General features: G+C 41.4%; 1 protein-coding gene across 3 annotated transcripts in view; it reads left to right on the top strand.

Moving 5' to 3' along the window:
- LOC140555394 (capping protein, Arp2/3 and myosin-I linker protein 3-like) overlaps nt 1-17963 on the top strand; it is an 81862-nt gene that overhangs the window by 26376 nt on the left and 37523 nt on the right. For 2 of the 3 annotated variants that reach the window (XM_072678662.1, XM_072678663.1), the window contains exons 5-16: nt 626-747; nt 1759-1853; nt 2095-2165; nt 3160-3233; nt 3373-3448; nt 4241-4329; nt 4459-4553; nt 5578-5664; nt 10697-10806; nt 12585-12662; nt 13956-14032; nt 15362-15466. In XM_072678662.1, coding sequence (XP_072534763.1) covers nt 626-747; nt 1759-1853; nt 2095-2165; nt 3160-3233; nt 3373-3448; nt 4241-4329; nt 4459-4553; nt 5578-5664; nt 10697-10806; nt 12585-12662; nt 13956-14032; nt 15362-15466 — 1079 coding nt within the window. The other variant, XM_072678666.1, reaches the window with a different exon arrangement.

The raw sequence follows: 17963 nt of genomic DNA, 5'->3' as shown, positions 1-17963 counted from the left end.
AGACGTTCTAAGTACTCTAAACACTGTGGGTTAAAAACAGAGCAATACTCAGCCAAAGTGTTGCTAGGTAGGTAGGTAGGGCGCATTGTGTGGTTTGAGCCAATCAGAGGAATCTGCTGCAAACACAGGCCAGGGGTAATGTGGCAGCCTGGGTGGGGCAGGTGGTGGGACATCGCTGTAAATCTGAGGCTGGATTGAAGTCGCTGAATCAACTTAAGAACGGCATCTTTTCAACTCTCACCTCACAACTAAATTTAGACATGGAGCGTTTGTCTTTCTTCAGACGTCTTTTTAACAACCTGAAAAAGACAACTGTCAACCTTTTACTTTTCAAACAAATGCCAACGATGTTAAGCCGTCATGTAGACAGGAGCGTTAATGTAACCTCTTCTGCATAATCCACAATTTGGTCATTGGCATAACTCAGCTGTAGCAGTGTTGGGGGGGTGAGCTCCCTCCTGGTCGTCTGCTGTCTGTATGTAGATGTTCACAGACTTTCTGAACTGCTTCAGTCTGTTAATAGGCATTATTCCTTTTTCTTCCTGAGATTTTCTGTTCGGCCATCGCAGTGCCCGAGTGACGGAGGACCATTTGTTGATGTTGTTTTTTTTCTCTTCCTACACAGGTTGTCATAGAAACTGACAAGTCGACGTATTCCCTCAGGCTGCAGACACGTGACCACCTGGACCATGTGATCAACCACATCAACTTTGCTCTTTCTCGAATATTTAACAACTCTGTGTTTGCGTAAGTGCACAAAAAAAAAAAAAAACTTACACACACTCACACCCACACACACACTCACACTCTGCTGTCTTTCTTTGAAATCCCTCTTGGGGTAAGTGGTTTGTAGACCATGTCAATTGCTTATTTCCCATTTTAAAAGCCCTAAGGACAAAAATAATTCCTCTCTCTCTCTCTCTCTCTCTCTCTCTCCTTTATTCTTTGTCTCTCTCCCCATTCTACTTCTGCCTCTATCTCTCTCTCTTTTTCTCTCTTTCACTTACTCTCTCTTTTCCTCTCTCCTTCAATTTCTCTGTCTTTGTCTCTCCCTCCGTTTTCTCTCTCTCTCTGGCCTCCCTTTCCATTTGCGCTCTCTCTTGCCTCCCTTATCTCTTACATTCCTCTCTCTTTCCTATCTGTCTTTTTCTGCCTCTCTCCCTCACTCACTCTCCCGCTTTCTCTTTCTCTTTCTCTCACTCACTCCTTTCTCTTTCTTTCTCCTAACTCAATCTCCACTCTCACTTTTTCTCTCTCTTTCTCTCTCTCTTTCTTCCACTCCACCTCACTCATTCCTTCTTTTTCTCTCTCTCTTTCTTCCTCTCCACCTCACTCGTTCCTTCTTTTTCTCTCTCTCTTTCTTCCTCTCCACCTCACTCGTTCCTTCTTTCTTTCTCTCTCTCTCTTTCTTCCTCTCCACCTCACTCGTTCCTTCTTTTTCTCTCTCTCTTTCTTCCTCTCCACCTCACTCGTTCCTTCTTTTTCTCTCTCTCTTTCTTCCTCTCCACCTCACTCGTTCCTTCTTTCTCTCTCTCTCTTTCTTCCTCTCCACCTCACTCGTTCCTTCTTTTTCTCTCTCTTCCTCTCCACCTCACTCGTTCCTTCTTTTTCTCTCTCTCTTTCTTCCTCTCCACCTCACTCGTTCCTTCTTTCTTTCTCTCTCTCTCTTTCTTCCTCTCCACCTCACTCGTTCCTTCTTTCTCTCTCTCTCTTTCTTCCTCTCCACCTCACTCGTTCCTTCTCTCTCTCTCCCCCTAGGCCCTCTCTCTGTCACTCAGACAGTGATTTGTCAGATGGAAGCAGGAAGTACTCTCCCAGCTCCGACACCTCAGTGGAGACACAGAGAGCTTGCGGTACACATACACACACACACACACACACACACACACACACTCCGAAACTATCACATGGCTGCTGTACATATCTCAGCATGTAAGCCCAAAAGAGACATGCATACTTGCATACACACACATATGGTATGACCCTTATATATAGCTGCATCCTTGAATACACATGCAAATAGATATATCCACAAAAAGCACACACACACACACACACACACACAGAGTCTGTATCAGTCTCTTTCTTTCCCAGGTGGCTTCTCAGAAACATACGCTGCTCTCTGTGATTACAACGGCATCAGCTGCAAAGAAGAGGTGCAGTGGGTAAGTTGGGTAATTGTGTGTGTGTGTGGGTGTGGGTGTTTTGACCCTGGTCAAAATGTGAATAGCTAAGCATGTAGTAGATGTACTGATCTCCAAAAGACTTAAAGTTAGAAGACGAAACATTGTTTTTAGCATTTTAATCAAAAGTTTAGCCACCCCAAGAGATTTGGACTCTCAGATAACGTTTACCAAGGTCTTGGGCCTTAAATAGCTTGTTCATAATCATCACGTCTTAACAAACAGCAGCAATGGGCTCCTCTAAGCAGCTGTGTTGCACTTAACAGTAATTCACTGATGGCCACGAAGCTGGAGAAGACTATAAGAAGACAGTAAAGCCTTTTTTTTTAGGTACCTGTTTTCTCAGTTCATGATGTAGTTAAGAAATGGCAGTTCACAGGAATAGTGGAGGTCAAGTTGAGGTTTGGAGGACCTTGCCTAAAGAACTGCTCGTAGGATTGCTAGAAAGACAAATCAGGACCATTATACTGCAAGTCAGGACCCATTATACTGCAAGTGAACTACAGGAGGAATTAGAAGACTCCGTCATGGTGGTGCACTGTTAAAGAACTTAAAACATGTTAACTTTTGTTTTAAACCACCTATTTTTCCTGTTGAGCAAAAGCCGTCAGCATGACTGGGCAAAAAAACTCTGATGGAAGCAGCGGAGTTCAGAAGAAGGCTTGGTACAGTAATGCTAGCAATGGATTCGCTTGTATAGCTGTTTTTATACTTTTGCTCAACTAAGAGTTGGGAGGTCTGTCACATCTAGATGTATATATCATCTTTAAATGGTCTCACGTTCGTATTTTGTTCATGATGTATGATTTGTTGCTTAGTGACTTTGGTTTCCATGGCTGCACTATTAATGCAAGTTTATTTCCAGCCGCTGTAGCCTTCCCTACAGCTTTTGCTGCTTAAAGTACTGATTTTAACCTGCATTTAGAACCATTTATATGCCTGTTCCAGTCAAAGTGTGTGTGTGCCTGTGTTTCAGGATGTAGACACTATCTATCATTCTCAAGACAACCGTGAATTCAATCTACTAGACTTCAGTCACTTGGAGAGCAGGTATGTGTGTAGCTTTGGTCTTCAGAAGCACTTACTATGTAAACAGTCAGCAGTCACAGCTAACTCTTAAATCCATGTCCAGGTCCAGTGACAGTGACAGTGTCTTTCTATGTCTGTGTGTTCACGCTTTTTCTTTCAGAGATCTCGCAGTCATCGTTGCATCAATGGCCTACAACACATGGTTCACCAAGCTCTACTGCAAAGACCTGCGCATTGTAACTATCCCCCACTCTCACTGTTATTTAGACAGCATGCACTTAGCGATTCATCTAAAAACCCAAACCTTTAAGAGGGTGTCTATACATATCCAGCATCTTGTCCAGCAAAAAGGGACAGTCTTAGCTGAACTACCTTATTAGAGTATGCTCTTTTAAAACAGACTGAATAAGCAGCTTGTAAACATTAGGTAATTATTAGCTTACTGTGTTACAGGGCACCACATATGTAAAGCTGTGCATTTTGCAGCCGTCATGTTTGACCAAGTGCACTGAATCAGGATAGAAGCAGAATGCGGCGGTGGCTATAACAATTGCAATAACAGTTTTCCACATTGGGGCTTCTGTAAAATGTATTGCGATATTAAAAAATGCCATTTTCACCAGATTTCACCAGACGTCAATGCTCCAACATGTCATGACATTCTTAATGCACTCAGTGTATCCAAGATTGGAGTAAAATAAATGATACTGGGCAGATATTGTCTGCCTCTGGTAGATATGTCATGGGAAATTAGTACATTGGGAATTTTCCTTTTGTATCAGGCAGCAAAAAAGCAAAAAATGAATGTTGTGACTTCTGAGCATGCCCACATTGCGATGACAAGGCTAGATGATAGATTGTGCTTTTTCATTAAATGTAACTTTTATTTTCGTATTTATAATCGGTACATTTTGTATGAAGCACCATATGTGCAAGTTAACTACAGTGAGACTGCAATCTAAATAGTTTAATTAATACATTCCGAACTGATCGACTGATTAATTGACTGATTACCGTTTTCCCCACAGGGGTCAGAAGTCACGGAGCAGGTTTTGCATACGCTCAGTAAGTCCTCAAGTCTGGAAGAGATCACGTTGGAGAACGCTGGGCTCAAATCGTTAGTTTGTCATCTTTCTTCTGTCCATAATATGAATGCTATATATAACAGAACTGTTCATTTTTGATGAACTCTTGGTTGTGTACATTTGTATGAGTACCTGCGTGTGTTCTTGTGTGTTTATTGTAGTGACTTTCCCCAGAAGCTGTCAGTTGCACTATCGGAGAATCCAGCTTCAGTCATCCATTCTCTCAATCTGGCTCATAACACACTGGACAACCAAGGTACCGACTGGGGAACTGTGACTACAACAGCTATCCATTCAGTTTAGGTCTAAAGTTTAGTGTCTAAACTTGGTTTCAAAAAAGAGAAAAAAATACTTACCAGTACAAAAATACTCCCTCTAAAGAATACATTTAACTCCTTTTTCCCCCACCCATTGCTGACACAGGTGTGAACGTGCACACTTAGCTTGTCTAGTCCCTGTATAGAAGTATTGTCAAAAGAATAGGACTTTCTGAAGCAGATCAACATGAGCCAGAGTGACCAAAGAGCCATTCTTGGCTGAAAATGTTTGGCTGGCAGACCCTCTCTGAACCTGATACTGACGTGTGTATGAACTCCATCAACACCGCTGCTACCACCTCCACACACTCTCAGTACCATGTCAGTGATGGTGCTATGTTGAGTGATCCACACCACCTGAAATATGGTCAGTGGTCATGTGGTCAGAAATTGACCTATAATGTATTGGGTAGAGGGGGAGTGACATATTGTGCATAATTGTACTTCTCTTTAGACTATATCTTATAAGGAGGAGGTGGAGCTCATAATGTGGTCAGTGAGTGAAAGAACAATGTAGGTGTCTCTAATGATGTGGCCAGTGAGTGGACGTTTAACACAGGGGTTTCTAATATAGTGGCCAGGGAGTGGAACCTTTTTTTACATGTATTTAGAGGCTAGATGACAGCTCTTCTATTGAGAACAGTTTAGACAAAGACCCCAGTTTTATCAAACTCATTTTTATGACACTTAATCTGCCCCGAATGTCTCGACTGCCTCAGTCTAGTTTATTTTCCTCTCCATTTTTTTCTCTAGCTCTTTCATTATCCTGCCTCTTACCTCGCCTTACCTCACTGTTTATTATCACTCGTCAATCATTTCAACGAGAGAGAACAAAATCAGTCCCCTTTAATTAAGCCAGATTCTCTCTCACTTTCTCACACTCTCTCTTCACCCCCTTCCTGTGGACTCAAATACACACTCGTGCATTGCTTTTTCTCTCTCTCTCTCTGTCTCTCTCTCCAGGTGTGTGTAATCTGATCCAGCAGGTGTGCCGTCTCAGTAAAGGGCTTCGGCTCCTCAACCTGTCCAAAACGTCTCTCTCGTCCAAAGGTGGGCACAGCGTAGATGAAAGACGTCCTTGTTTTAAAAAGGGCTTCATTCAGTCCAGTTGAGTTCAGGATTTATTGCCATATCAACAAAGATTGTGGAAGTGTACTATAGAGTGTCTGACACCTCACCGCACATGAAATATTGTACATTACCGGAAAAAACAATAAAACCAAAGAAAACTGATAAAGCTGCACAGTAAGAGACCAAGAGAACAACCATCAAGACAGTACAGAGTAAGATAAACATAAAAGGAGAGCGCTACAGAATTGTTCTCATTTAGAATGGACTTGCGAGATGTTGACCTATCACTTAAAACCAGTACAAACCAAATGCAGCACAGATGATCAACACAAAAATGCAGAACATTCAGGGTTCATTTTGTGCTAAAACTTGGTGGCAGCACAAGCCAAGAAAGCACGATGTTGCCATCTTGTTCACAGTGTGGGAAAAAATGAACAAATTAGCAAAATGTCTCCAAGTGACAAAGATGTCTTTTGCTCTTTACAAGAAGGGCAAACACTGCCATTGGCTACTTTCTGTTCTGAAAAAGAACCATGGAGAGTTTTACCCTTTATTCAGAATGTGAAACTTTAGGGAGATTTTCACATACAGTACCATGCAGAAGTTTGAAGACACATGTGTATAGAATCAAAAAGCTCCTTATATGGACAGTAAGAGTTAATTTTACATCACTGTGTTCATTAAAACACCTCCAAGGTTCTCCTCATGAGACTAGTATTATTTATAGCTCTCATCCAACACCTGGTTTGGTAAATCAGTGCTTAATGATGGTGAATCAGGGGAGCTGCTGATGGAATTGAACACATCCATTTGCTGGCTGGAGGCGTCCAACAGAAACCTGGAACCAAGCTTGTTCTTCAAGCTAGCTCTCAAGATCTCAAGGACTTTCTTTAAAGTAAGAACGTACTGTTCCTTTGTTCTGTATTTCTGTTTACCTGCATCTGTTCTTATGATCTGGAGTTTTTACAGTACAAATACTCCTATTGCTGAGATTAATACTGTTCAATAATGAGATTCATTGTGCTATTTGAGCTGCCAGTCCTAACCCCATATTTGATGTCGATCAAGAAGTTGTAATTAAATAATGCATCTAATGACTTAGCTGACAAGGCTGGGTTTACCCAAAAGCACAAAGACTATCTTAAGATGATCTTAACTTAGAGAGGCTTTTGGGAAACTGGGACAAGATTAGTTTTGTGGAACTTGATAATAGGTTTTAAGATGAAGTGCTTTCCTATAAGGAAAGAAGATCAATGATAAATGTAACCTTCCATTCTCTGGCCACGGATGCATTCTTTTGTACTGTGCTGTTCTGACATGAGCTAAGCTTTGACCCTTTCACCTACCGGTACAGTCTGTCAAGAGTAAGTTCTTTTAACACGAGCACAGTTCTTTAGTCTGTAGCTTTGCATATTGCTATTTAAAGTAGGACAGAACATTCCTGTATTATTGGGATGCGCTGTATGTTGTGGGAAGATTAATCAGGGGACAGATTTGATGAACCAGTAGAACTAAAGCTGAATGTTATGTCACGTTCAAAGCTGAATGTTCAAATCCCACAGGTGGGACGGCAAAAATGGCATTCAACCCAATGAGCAATAGTTGTATACTCTCTTTAGATTTGCTGTGTAATGTTGAGTTTCTAGACAATGCTGTTATAGCCCAAGTAAAACTTAACAGGGAAGGGGCTCGCAAATGGCACCTGTCCAACAACTGGCCCTGTCATCAATTCGATTCCAGTGGGGCCACAGCTGGTAGTTAGGTAGTTGGTATTGAAAATAACTAAACTGGGGAGAAAACTAGGGGAATAAACAAAACACTACACAGTAAAGCAGGGAATCACAACATTAGCCAACAGTGTGACCTTTTGCTTACATACAAATTAAATGATTTATGCTTAATGAGATGGTCATGGGATCCAAAAGATAGGGATTTATAGGATGTTAGGTTGAACTATGGATGGCTGCTCAGTTGTCATGGTGAGGATGTGGAGAAGGAGCTTCAGTCATGTACTTTATCTCAAAGCAATTGTTGTGATTCAAGCCCTCAAAGAAGGCAGGTGATGACTTGGCAAAGTTTCCACGGTCCAAGGAAATAAAGAGTTAAAAGAGCAAGCTCGACAGCCCAGGGAAAGTCATTGTGTGCAGGAATTTGCCTGGTACCAGGGGCTAAGACCTAGGAAGGAGGAGCCAAACTGAAGGCAATTTGAAAAGATGGCACCAAGAAGACAACTTCTGGGAACTTCTGGCTACAGACATACAAGTAGTGACACATAGGGGTGGAGCCTTAGGGTAAAAGGGAGACTGAAAGTGGGAAATGAAGAGGAACCCTACGGATAGTCATGACAGGAAACAGATGGACTGGGATGTAGTGCGTCTGAGCAGTTGGAAAGCTTAATACACAGAAAGGAGCTTGCAGATGAGACCCCCCCTGGTTAAGCCCTGCTGATTTAAGAGGTAAGGCCTTGGAGGAATGACCTTGGAAGCACCTGATGCTTGGGCAATGACAAAGCCAGCAAAGGTTCTGATCAGAGGGGGTCAAACTGCATGAGGAAATTGTTGGCATAGATTGTGCAGAGAGTGATGAGGCCTTCAGAGGTAGCGTGAGGGACGTGAGGGCCAGAAGGGGTTGGAGGCAAGAAGAGTCAAGCATGGGCAGATGGAAGGGTCAGGGGTAAGTCAAGAATTTGAGTTATTACTCATTCTGGTGTGAGATACTGAGAGCATACTTTGGTTTGGATGCTGGGTGGAACAATTCCACTGATAGAGCAGACAGACACCAGGAAGAGTCCAGGAGCTCATGTGGAGAGGATGGAGGAGGAGGTCGAGCTCAGTGGCTCTGGTGTGGAAGCTGCATTATGGGAAGGGAGGCATGGGAATATATAAGATGTTGGATTAGGAGGAGAAGGGGCTTTAGGCATGTTCTTCTTCTGATATCTCGTACAGGTGGCCCTTATTTTTCAGTGTATCCAAGCAGTACCTAAATGGTGATCCAGTGCCTGCATCAGGTATTAGTTTGTGTTTTTTGCAGTGGGCATTGTTGTGATGTAGGATGGCATATGAACACTGAGCACTTTGTAAACAGGCAGAAGCTAGTGTGTTTCCCAGTACAAAGCCAAAGATGGCCAACCAGCCTTTCCGTAGAGTAAACAATGATGGGAATTGTAGGACTTTCCAGTAATGAGTCTCAAGGCTGACATATTTAGTGATTTATGGGTTTTAGCATGTTGTTTAACATTGAAAAAATTAGTTAATGCTCATGTATTGTGCAGATCTGGTGTTGCTCTGGACCAGTCGGCCTACGTATCTCACATATATAGTACGTATATGACGCACATCACACTGACAGACTCATTTTTAAACACATGGCATGACTCTTGCCATTGGCCTGGAAACAGATTTGAAGAATGTATGTTGTGAAGCTGCTGCATGCACTTGTCTACACGTACACTTGCACAGGTTTGTCTGCGTAATCCAGCCTTCACGTCCTTCATACATGATTTATGAAGGCTTTGTGTCAGCTGTCCTCTCCGCAACACTTAGCGCCTCGGAACAGAAAGTCCAAACAAATGGAAAATCCAGAACAAATGGCGAGAGCTGAACTTTCTCGCTCTCTCTCTCTCTCTTTTTTTTTTTCTTGTTTCGAGGAACAGCCCTGCAGCTCGCTCTAATGCTCAGCTGGTGAAATATGCAACGGCATGCTCATCAAACTTTCACATGGCAAAAATGAGCTTTCACTGAAACGGAGGGCGTTTGTGGATTTCATGCGGATCATTATTCACGTCCCCAGTCCTCAGTATTTTCCCTCTTTCATCTGAATTGCCTCTCCTGAATCTTCAGTGTGTTGCATTCATTGTAACCTTTAAAAAATAGGGGGGCTGCGCCTTGAGGGCTTTGTAATCTGCGTGTGTTTCTGAAATGATACAGTACACACACCGTACAGTGGTGGCTGCTCTGAGCTTGCTGTGTATATAGCAGTGTGTGTATTCAGCATGGTATGTGTAGTACATCACTGCCAGCGTGTAATTTGAAATGTCCGTGTTATAAGGCAGTCCGTAGCTGTGGGTGATGTGTGTGGGTGTAGATGCATTAACAAATGTAATACTATGGCTTTGAATAATTTGGGGACACCCAATAAGTTGTAATAGCATGCACACACACACACACATTTTTTTTTACTGTAACCCCAGATCACATAAGAACAGATGCAGAAATACAGGACGAAGGAAAAGGAAATTTTGAAGAGCTAGCTTGAAGAACAAAGCTTGGTTCCAGGTTTCTGCTGGACGCCTCCAGCCAGCAAGTGGATGTGTTCAATTCCATCAGCAGCTCCCCTGATTTACCAGCATTAAGCATTGATTTACCAAACCAGGTGTTAGATGAGAGCTATAAATAGTACTAGACTCTAATTTGCACTTTTATTTTAATATTTTGTTTTATTTTAATAAACAATGTGATATAAAACATCTACTTATTGTATGCAGGACACTTTTATGTATTCCAATATTAGTGTTACCTAGGAAATAAACAGGCAAAGTTACTCCAAACTCTTGTCCGGAATAGTGCAAGTTTGCGACCCCTTTATTGAAGGGTATTGTCTTACTTCAACTCATTCACTCATCATCTTCTTTCCATCTATGTCCTTCTGTGTCTCTCTCTCTGCTCTCTTTTTCTTTCATTAATTACCTTTTTCTTTGCTGTACCTACCCTCTGTTTCTCTGGCAGGCAGGCTGGCTAACTGAGTCGCTCATTTACAGCAAATGCTCCATTTGTGCCTCTTTAGAAAAGCATATTTGTGATGATCAAACATATCCATGGCTCAGAGGAAGCTGATTTAATGCATTATTACGAAAAAGATTGATACAGATGAGCAAAGAAAGGACTTCAGAGGCCATCAGTGATTGGCAGTAATTGAATGTCTGTTTCTCTCTATCTCTCTCTCTCTTTCTCTCTCTCTCTCTCTCTCTCTCTCTCTCTCTCTCTCTCTCTCTCTCTCTCTCTCACTGTCTCAGGTGTGGTGTCTCTCTCCCAGGCTCTTTGCTCCAATGATGATTACTCAAACTCACTCCTGCATTTGGATCTGAGCAAGAACCCCGGGATACTATCAGGAGAGGATGCAACGGTTTGACGGCACACACTCACAGACACACACACTATGGGTGTCAAGGGGACACATATCATGACAAAGTTTAAAATTCAAATAAGCATATTTTTGACCTGTTGGTTTACTATAGCAGTAACCTTTATACGTTTAATATAGCAGTGTTGTCAAATTTGCAACCAGAGTCTGTGCAGTAGAGACCAGAGGCAGAGCTTATTTAGTAGACCCGCCCCCTTCTCCCAGACCAAGCCTCAGTGTCTCAATGAGCTTCAATGAGCTTACAGGGCAGCCTAAAGGCCCAGAAGCAAAGTGGATATTTTTCACTGGATATTCCAGTATGTGCTGGCCATTTTACACCACGATCAGATATTTCGACTACAAAGAACTTTGTACGACCAACAGCACAACACAATACGACTGTAAAATGTCTAAATTACACAGTAATAAGTAGAGATAAACAATAGCATGATTCACTAGCTAGCTGCCTGACCACTCACAGTTAACTTACTCCATGTAAACAAAAAGGTCCTGCAGAGAGAGTGTCTTCAAGCCAGGGCTGTCAATCACTTCAGTCCTGAGTGTAACCCCGCCTTCTTACGATAAAGCAGAATTCTGTATAAAACCTGATTTCTGAAACCTGATTTAAAAATGTGCCAGTATTAGCACAACTAACTGCTGGAATCAGACACTGGAGATGCAAAGACAGTTGAGAGGAAGAAAATGAGATGGAAAATTAGCTGTTTTGTCATTGAAATATATGGAGATAGACGGAGCTACACATCATACTGGAACCAGTCGGTAGAGGTACTATACCTGTGTTGGCTTTACTTTGAAGAGATGTTGTGCTGTCCATGCTTTCTGCAGTCATTGATTTAAGGTAACAGTAAAGGTCAGCACTGAAAAGGAAATTCAATAGGTGGTTTTAACCCATTATTGCATGTTGTTGCTACATGACAACAATGACATTTTTGGCAGTTTACGCAAAACTGCAATTTAAAATGATATATTTTTAATGTTTTTTACATTTTTCTGAGCACTATCCTGCTGTAGTCAGTTCTTTTTGTGTAATTCAGGAAATAACTGAAAACCTGTGGGAATTTAGTGTCATTTTCAAAAAAACTAAACCAGTCTAAATTTTATGGATTTTATGTTAAATCATTATTACTTATATAATATATAAGAGTATACGTAATTTAAAGAATTTATTTTAAATGTTACACATCATCTAGCTAGGTCTATACAAGTAGAGGAAGAGTTAAAAGCAGAGCAGAATAGCGTTTGCTGAGGTGGAAGAGAAGGCTCTTGTATGAGTTGCTAGTTTATTAGAATACGTTTTTAAAATATCTGTTTTATCATATATAATAGTATTATATTTTAGATATAGCATAACTGACTGTAGCCTGTCCGTTACTGCAGAACTTATCAGCCACCCTCTACCCTGTCCACCGATGGGAAGGGACCATCACAGGACCACTGCTGACCAGTTGTGCAGCGACAGATGGGTTACAGTCATTATAACGGTCATATGGCAGTAGCACATGACAATGGAACGGCAGTGTGCAATGCATAGACTGGTGCTTAATACATAAACTGCCATATGATATTGCATATTACAGTTCCATCGCTGCATGCCGCCAGTTTTTTTCAAAATCTTTCAAGTATCATTTTCAAAGAGAACAAGGAGTCCCCAAACAGTGTTCACATATGCAAATTTGATAATATTGTAAAATATTTTTTCCAAAAGACCACTTTTCCAAAGGCAGCTTGGTCAGTGATTGTACCTCTTTGTCTTTGCACAGCATCTCCACATGTTCCTGTCCCAGCCCAACTGCCTGGTACATTTAGACCTGTCAGCCACAGACTGCTGCGTGGACTCTGTAAGTACTTCTTAGACTTTTCTGAATGTTTCTGTCACAGGTGCACCCCTTACAGCTGCCAACCCTCCACCTCCCCTGAATATTTACATCTATGACTCTTAAAACTCAGTACCTGTCTCAGTGCCTCTTTTTGGAAAGATTTGCACTTTGCCATGTGCTTGTATGCCACCTCTCATCTAATTTTTTCTGTCTAGGCTAGCTCTTATTTGTCTTACTAGGCTCTACATCTAGTCCTGCTTTGATCATTACAAAATCCTGCCTACTTTCAATAGCAGGCCATTTCTATCATACACCCTACAGTTGTGTTGTGTCTGGACAACAGCTCTACAGAGAGCATTATTAACATTACTAGCATTATTCCTCAAACTTCAAATTCAACTGGTGAAAGAAAGCCTTATTTATTAGCTGATGAATCTGGCAAAACACTACATTCTGCAGAACTAAGGCCTGGAACGAGCACAGTTTGACTCACCTGCCCTACAGTCTGCCCAGTTAAGGAGTGCTAAGCATTTAGTTTTACATCATATATCGAAATAGCCACTCTACTTAATAAACTGGCAAATCAATGTAATCCAGGCAGCCAGTGTTTAAGGAAAATACTCAGCTTAGTGAGCTTAAACTAAACCATTAAATCTTTTTCAATCATATTAAAGATTGCTTTCACGCTTGTGTATCAGGTTTGTTATCAATGGGAAGAGTTCTAAAACAAATTATGGTATTATGCATAATTGGTAATGAAACCCCTATTCAACACAATCATTTTTTTTTCTTTTTCCAATACTGGCGGATAATGGAAAATTAATTATCGAACAGCACTTACATTTCCTGCGTGTGTAAAGCTCACTCCCAGCATTGTTTTTCTAAAGCACACTCTGATGAAAATGGCATTTAATGCATTTTGGAAGCAAACTTCATCTACAACTGACTGTTATGTTGCACAGTCACAGAAAAGAAAGGGACACTGCTGTCTTTCCAGAAGTAAGCTCATTGCTCAGCTAAGATTCAAACCCAAATCTAGGCTACAAAAGTGATCTCTGTCCTGTGAGGCTTTTGTTTTCTTCCCTCTGTCATTCCTCTCCCTACCTCTCTCCCCTCACATCCAGAGGAGCTGCCAAAACTAATTATCCACTGACCAGCAATTGAAAATCTAAGTGTTTGTCATAACTTCATTACGCTGGGAAATTGTCCATCTGTTTTTATTATCCACACTTGCCCTCCTCTCTATCTCCTGTCTCTCCTTTCCCCTGTCTCTGAGTTTAACACCTCCCTCTCTCTGTCTGGTTGTAAATGCAGCTGTTTGGGGCTTTGCTCAGGGGCTGCTGTGCTGATCTCTCTTACCTCAACCTCTCCAAAAACTCATTTTCTCACAGGTTAGAGACTCTTCCAATCTGTATTCTCTTTTCTACTTTCTGTGTTTCCGTTGTAGGTAAATGTACATACAGTTGCAAGAAAAAAGTAGGTGACTCTGACCCTTTGGAAGTACCTGTATTTCTGCATTGATCACTAATACAGTGAGGTCTGCATTGTACTACTCATGTCTTTTATTGGGCACATTGACTAAACACCCACAGTGCAGGCTAGAAAAAGTAAGTAACTTATTAAAGTAAGTGAATTTATGAACCTGTTGATCTTCCTTTAACAGCAGTAACATTCACCAAATGTTGCCTGTAGCTGCAAAAAAGGATGTGCACAATGTTGGGGATAAATTTTGGACCATTCCTCACTGCAGGAGTGTGTGTCAGTTTGTCATGTCGGTTTGCACAATACTCCTCAGGTCATGCCACAACATCTCTACAGGATTATGGTCAGTACTCTGACTTGGCTGGCCTAAAACACAAATCTTCTTTTTCAGTCATTCTTAATGGATGAATGGATTTATGTTCTTTGAGTCATTGTCTTGTTGCATCACCCACCGGTGATCACCTCATCAGCATGAGGTTACACCGTGGTTCTCGCAAGTGATCGCAAGGCATCCAGGCCCTGGGGCAGCAAAGCAGCCTCAAACTCTGATGCTTCCTCCACCATGCTTCACAGTTAACGTTTCGGTGTTGATGTGCAGTGTTCTTTTTCCTCTAAACGTTGTGTTGTGCATGTATGTTGAAAGTTCCACTTTTGTCTGATTTGTCCGTTTGTAAACAGCCTGTCTAACCGTGGATTGATGTAAAGCCAGGTCTTTAGCAATGCTTTTGTAGTTTTTTAAGCTTCATGCATCTTTGTAACAAGTCTACTATGTGTTTGCATCAAGGAATAGTTCACACTCTTTATTAAGGAGACCAGAATGGTCAGTAGTCAGATGTTTTGTGTTTTTATATATGGGCAAAGTACCAGTAAAACCCACACTTCCAACCTTCACTCCTTAATTGAAGCACCTTTACCAAATTAGCTCTTGGAGACTTTTTTTTCCATCAGAGATTCACTTACTTTTCCTAGCCTGCACTGTGGATGCTTACTCAGTGTATAATCAATATAAAACATGAACTGTTTAACTGTAGAACTGTGTGTTTGTAGTTTAGTTAGATTATGTTTGTCTATAATTGTAATTTGTATAATGATCATTGCAGGAATCCATGAAATTCCAAACTTACTATTTCTTGCAAGTAATATCACTGGGTATTAGGAGCTGTGATAAAACACATTGATATTGGTATTAAAATTAAAGTATTGTAAATATACTCACATGCCTCTCTCTCACTTCTTAGAAAAGTGAAAGAGGCTCTGCCTTTGTTCCGGCAGTTTTTTAGCTCTGCGTTCAGTCTCACACATGTCAGTCTGGCCTCCATGAAGCTGCCCCCAGAAGCCCTCAGGTGAGACACCCCCCCTTATTTGGGGGGGTCAGCTTGATATCCATTGCAATGTGGCTATTTTGTGTATGCTGCAAATTGACCGAATAATTGCTCTCTCATCTTCAGGAAAGCTATTTAATATCAACGGCACTTCAAAGAGCACTCAGATAGTTCAACACAGTCGGCCTTGCTCTTGACACATGCAGAATCCAGCCTTATTACAGTGCTAACAGGGTTATTTTCAGATATGCCATGCTCTTCAGTAGACATTAGCTAAAGTGGATACACTGGCAGTCTAAAAGTATCGCTGAAATGTTACATGTCTTCTCCATGCATTTCCCAAAAAACTATCCCACGGGTTTTTTGAAGGTGTTGAAAATGATCATGTTGCTAAGGCCTCACCTGAAATCGCCTCTCAACACACTGCATCACTTGATGAGCTGTGAGGCGTCTTCCATTGATCAGTCAAAAAAGTAGGGGATATATCCCTTCAAACACGTCCAGAACAGTTGATAATAGGCCTGTGCCCGGTGACAGTTAACCTAGTTTCCATGGTAACAGCCCCCAGTCACGGTAAAAATTGGTTTGGATTTTTGTTTCACACTCACATGCCAGTCCTCTTATTAAAATAATACAACAATTATACATTATACAGACTGTAACATAACATACTGAGCAGAGATACTAAGAGCTGAAAAATACTAAACACACTGGAAGCCCACATTATAATTGGTTTATTTTCAATATCTTTCAGTCCTTGTTTTTGGAATATGTAGTTTCCTGCTGTATCAGTTTTGCAAATTGAATGTGTGAGTTCTGGGGGATGGCAGCCAATCTCTGAAGGGGATGTTTAAAAGGCTGATGGCAAACTCCCTGCACAGGACGTTCCTTCTCTCTTTGAGGGTAAGGAAGGTCTTCTTGATAGACCCGATACAGCCTGCCAGTGATTATTTGACGTTGAGTGTTGCTTAATTCTCTTTGGCTATATTCAGCTATATTCAATTCAGTTCAACCATATTGTCATTATACTAATAAAGGGTTGTACAATACAACAAAACACTGTTAGGCTAAGTCTCCGCTGCAGTAATGGGTAGAAACATGAGACAGGGTGCATAGACAATAAGTACAAAAGACAATAAAACCACAAATCTGTAGATGTGCAAATGTGTGTGTATAAAGGATGGGTGATTAGGGTCCGTACTAGATTACTATACTAACAGTAAAATAAAAAAAGAATGCAGTACAGGGATTACAGTTGAGTGTTGTGCATGTTAGTGAAGAGTGTACGCTGGGGTACATCAGTCTGGTGCTGTAACCAGCATCACATATGTAATGTAAGGTGTACAGTGAAGGAATAAACACAGTAGCAGCCAGTGTTCAGGTAGAGAGAACAGTACACAGCTTATGAAGAGAGAGAGAGAGAGAGAGAGAGAGAGAGAATTCCAATTAAAGTGCAAAGAGCATATAGTCCCTGAACTAATGGAGCTCAGTGTGGGTATGGTGAGTGAACTGGAAGGGTCAGAGTAATCAGTAGCAGTCTGTGTGTGTGTAAGAGAGTGTATTCAGGGTTCAAACTGTTCTTGAATCTGCTGGTTCTGGCACTGATGTCCCTTTACCTCTTTACGGATGGCAGGGGTTGAAACAGGAAGTGGCTGGGGTGTATGGGGTTGGAGGAGATGCTGATGGCTTTTCCTCATCTGCATGACATCTGTATATATTAATGTCAGGTCCAAATTGCCAGCTCCCATCCCAACAAGAGTGTGTCATGATTCCAAGCGCCTTGATGAAGTTGCAGGATAAGAGCTGGTCAGCAGGCAGGTAAAGGAGATGAGATGAGGAGATGGGTTCCTTTTAAAGGTCAAAGTCATAGTATTAATTTGACTGCTGAAAACATGGCTGCCTACTTATTTCATGCAAATGATGGGAAGACACTGGTATTCCCACACATGATCATTTACCTTACAGGCTGGATGAACTGATATGCTACATTATAACCACATTTATTGTACGTACCAGTGAGATTGCTGTAGAAACACTGCTATTGAGAGGCTCTGGTTGAATGTGAGTGCTGTAGGCACACATCATGCCTGTACTTAATGCTGTCTATATGATACTATCATATTGTGTATTTTATGACATCTTTAGACCGCAGTGTAAGGTATTACACATCAGACTAAACAGCTTAAGGTCCCGTAAAAAAAAGAAATGGCTTCATAAAGCCAGCTAAGCTACCTCAGACGGTAAAGTAGTAGTAATAACTGTAACTGCATCAGCTATCGCTTCTGGACACGTAATCAGTGATGCTCCTGGAAGCAGCAGCAGTGTAATAGAGAACAACAGAGAAGGAAAGAAAGCTGGTTATTTTGTGACAGCTCCTGTCTCTGAAGTGAATGCAGGTGCACACACACAATAAACAAGTACCTTACACAGACTCACCAGTCATTTTATTGGGGACACTATATTAATAGTACGTAGGAAAACAACGATAGATTGGTATTAACAGGCCCAAAGTGTGCCG

The sequence above is a fragment of the Salminus brasiliensis genome, chromosome 1 (genome assembly GCF_030463535.1).
Source record: "Salminus brasiliensis chromosome 1, fSalBra1.hap2, whole genome shotgun sequence".
Classification (NCBI taxonomy): domain Eukaryota; kingdom Metazoa; phylum Chordata; class Actinopteri; order Characiformes; family Bryconidae; genus Salminus; species Salminus brasiliensis.
This window is presented reverse-complemented; position numbering and strand designations above follow the sequence as displayed.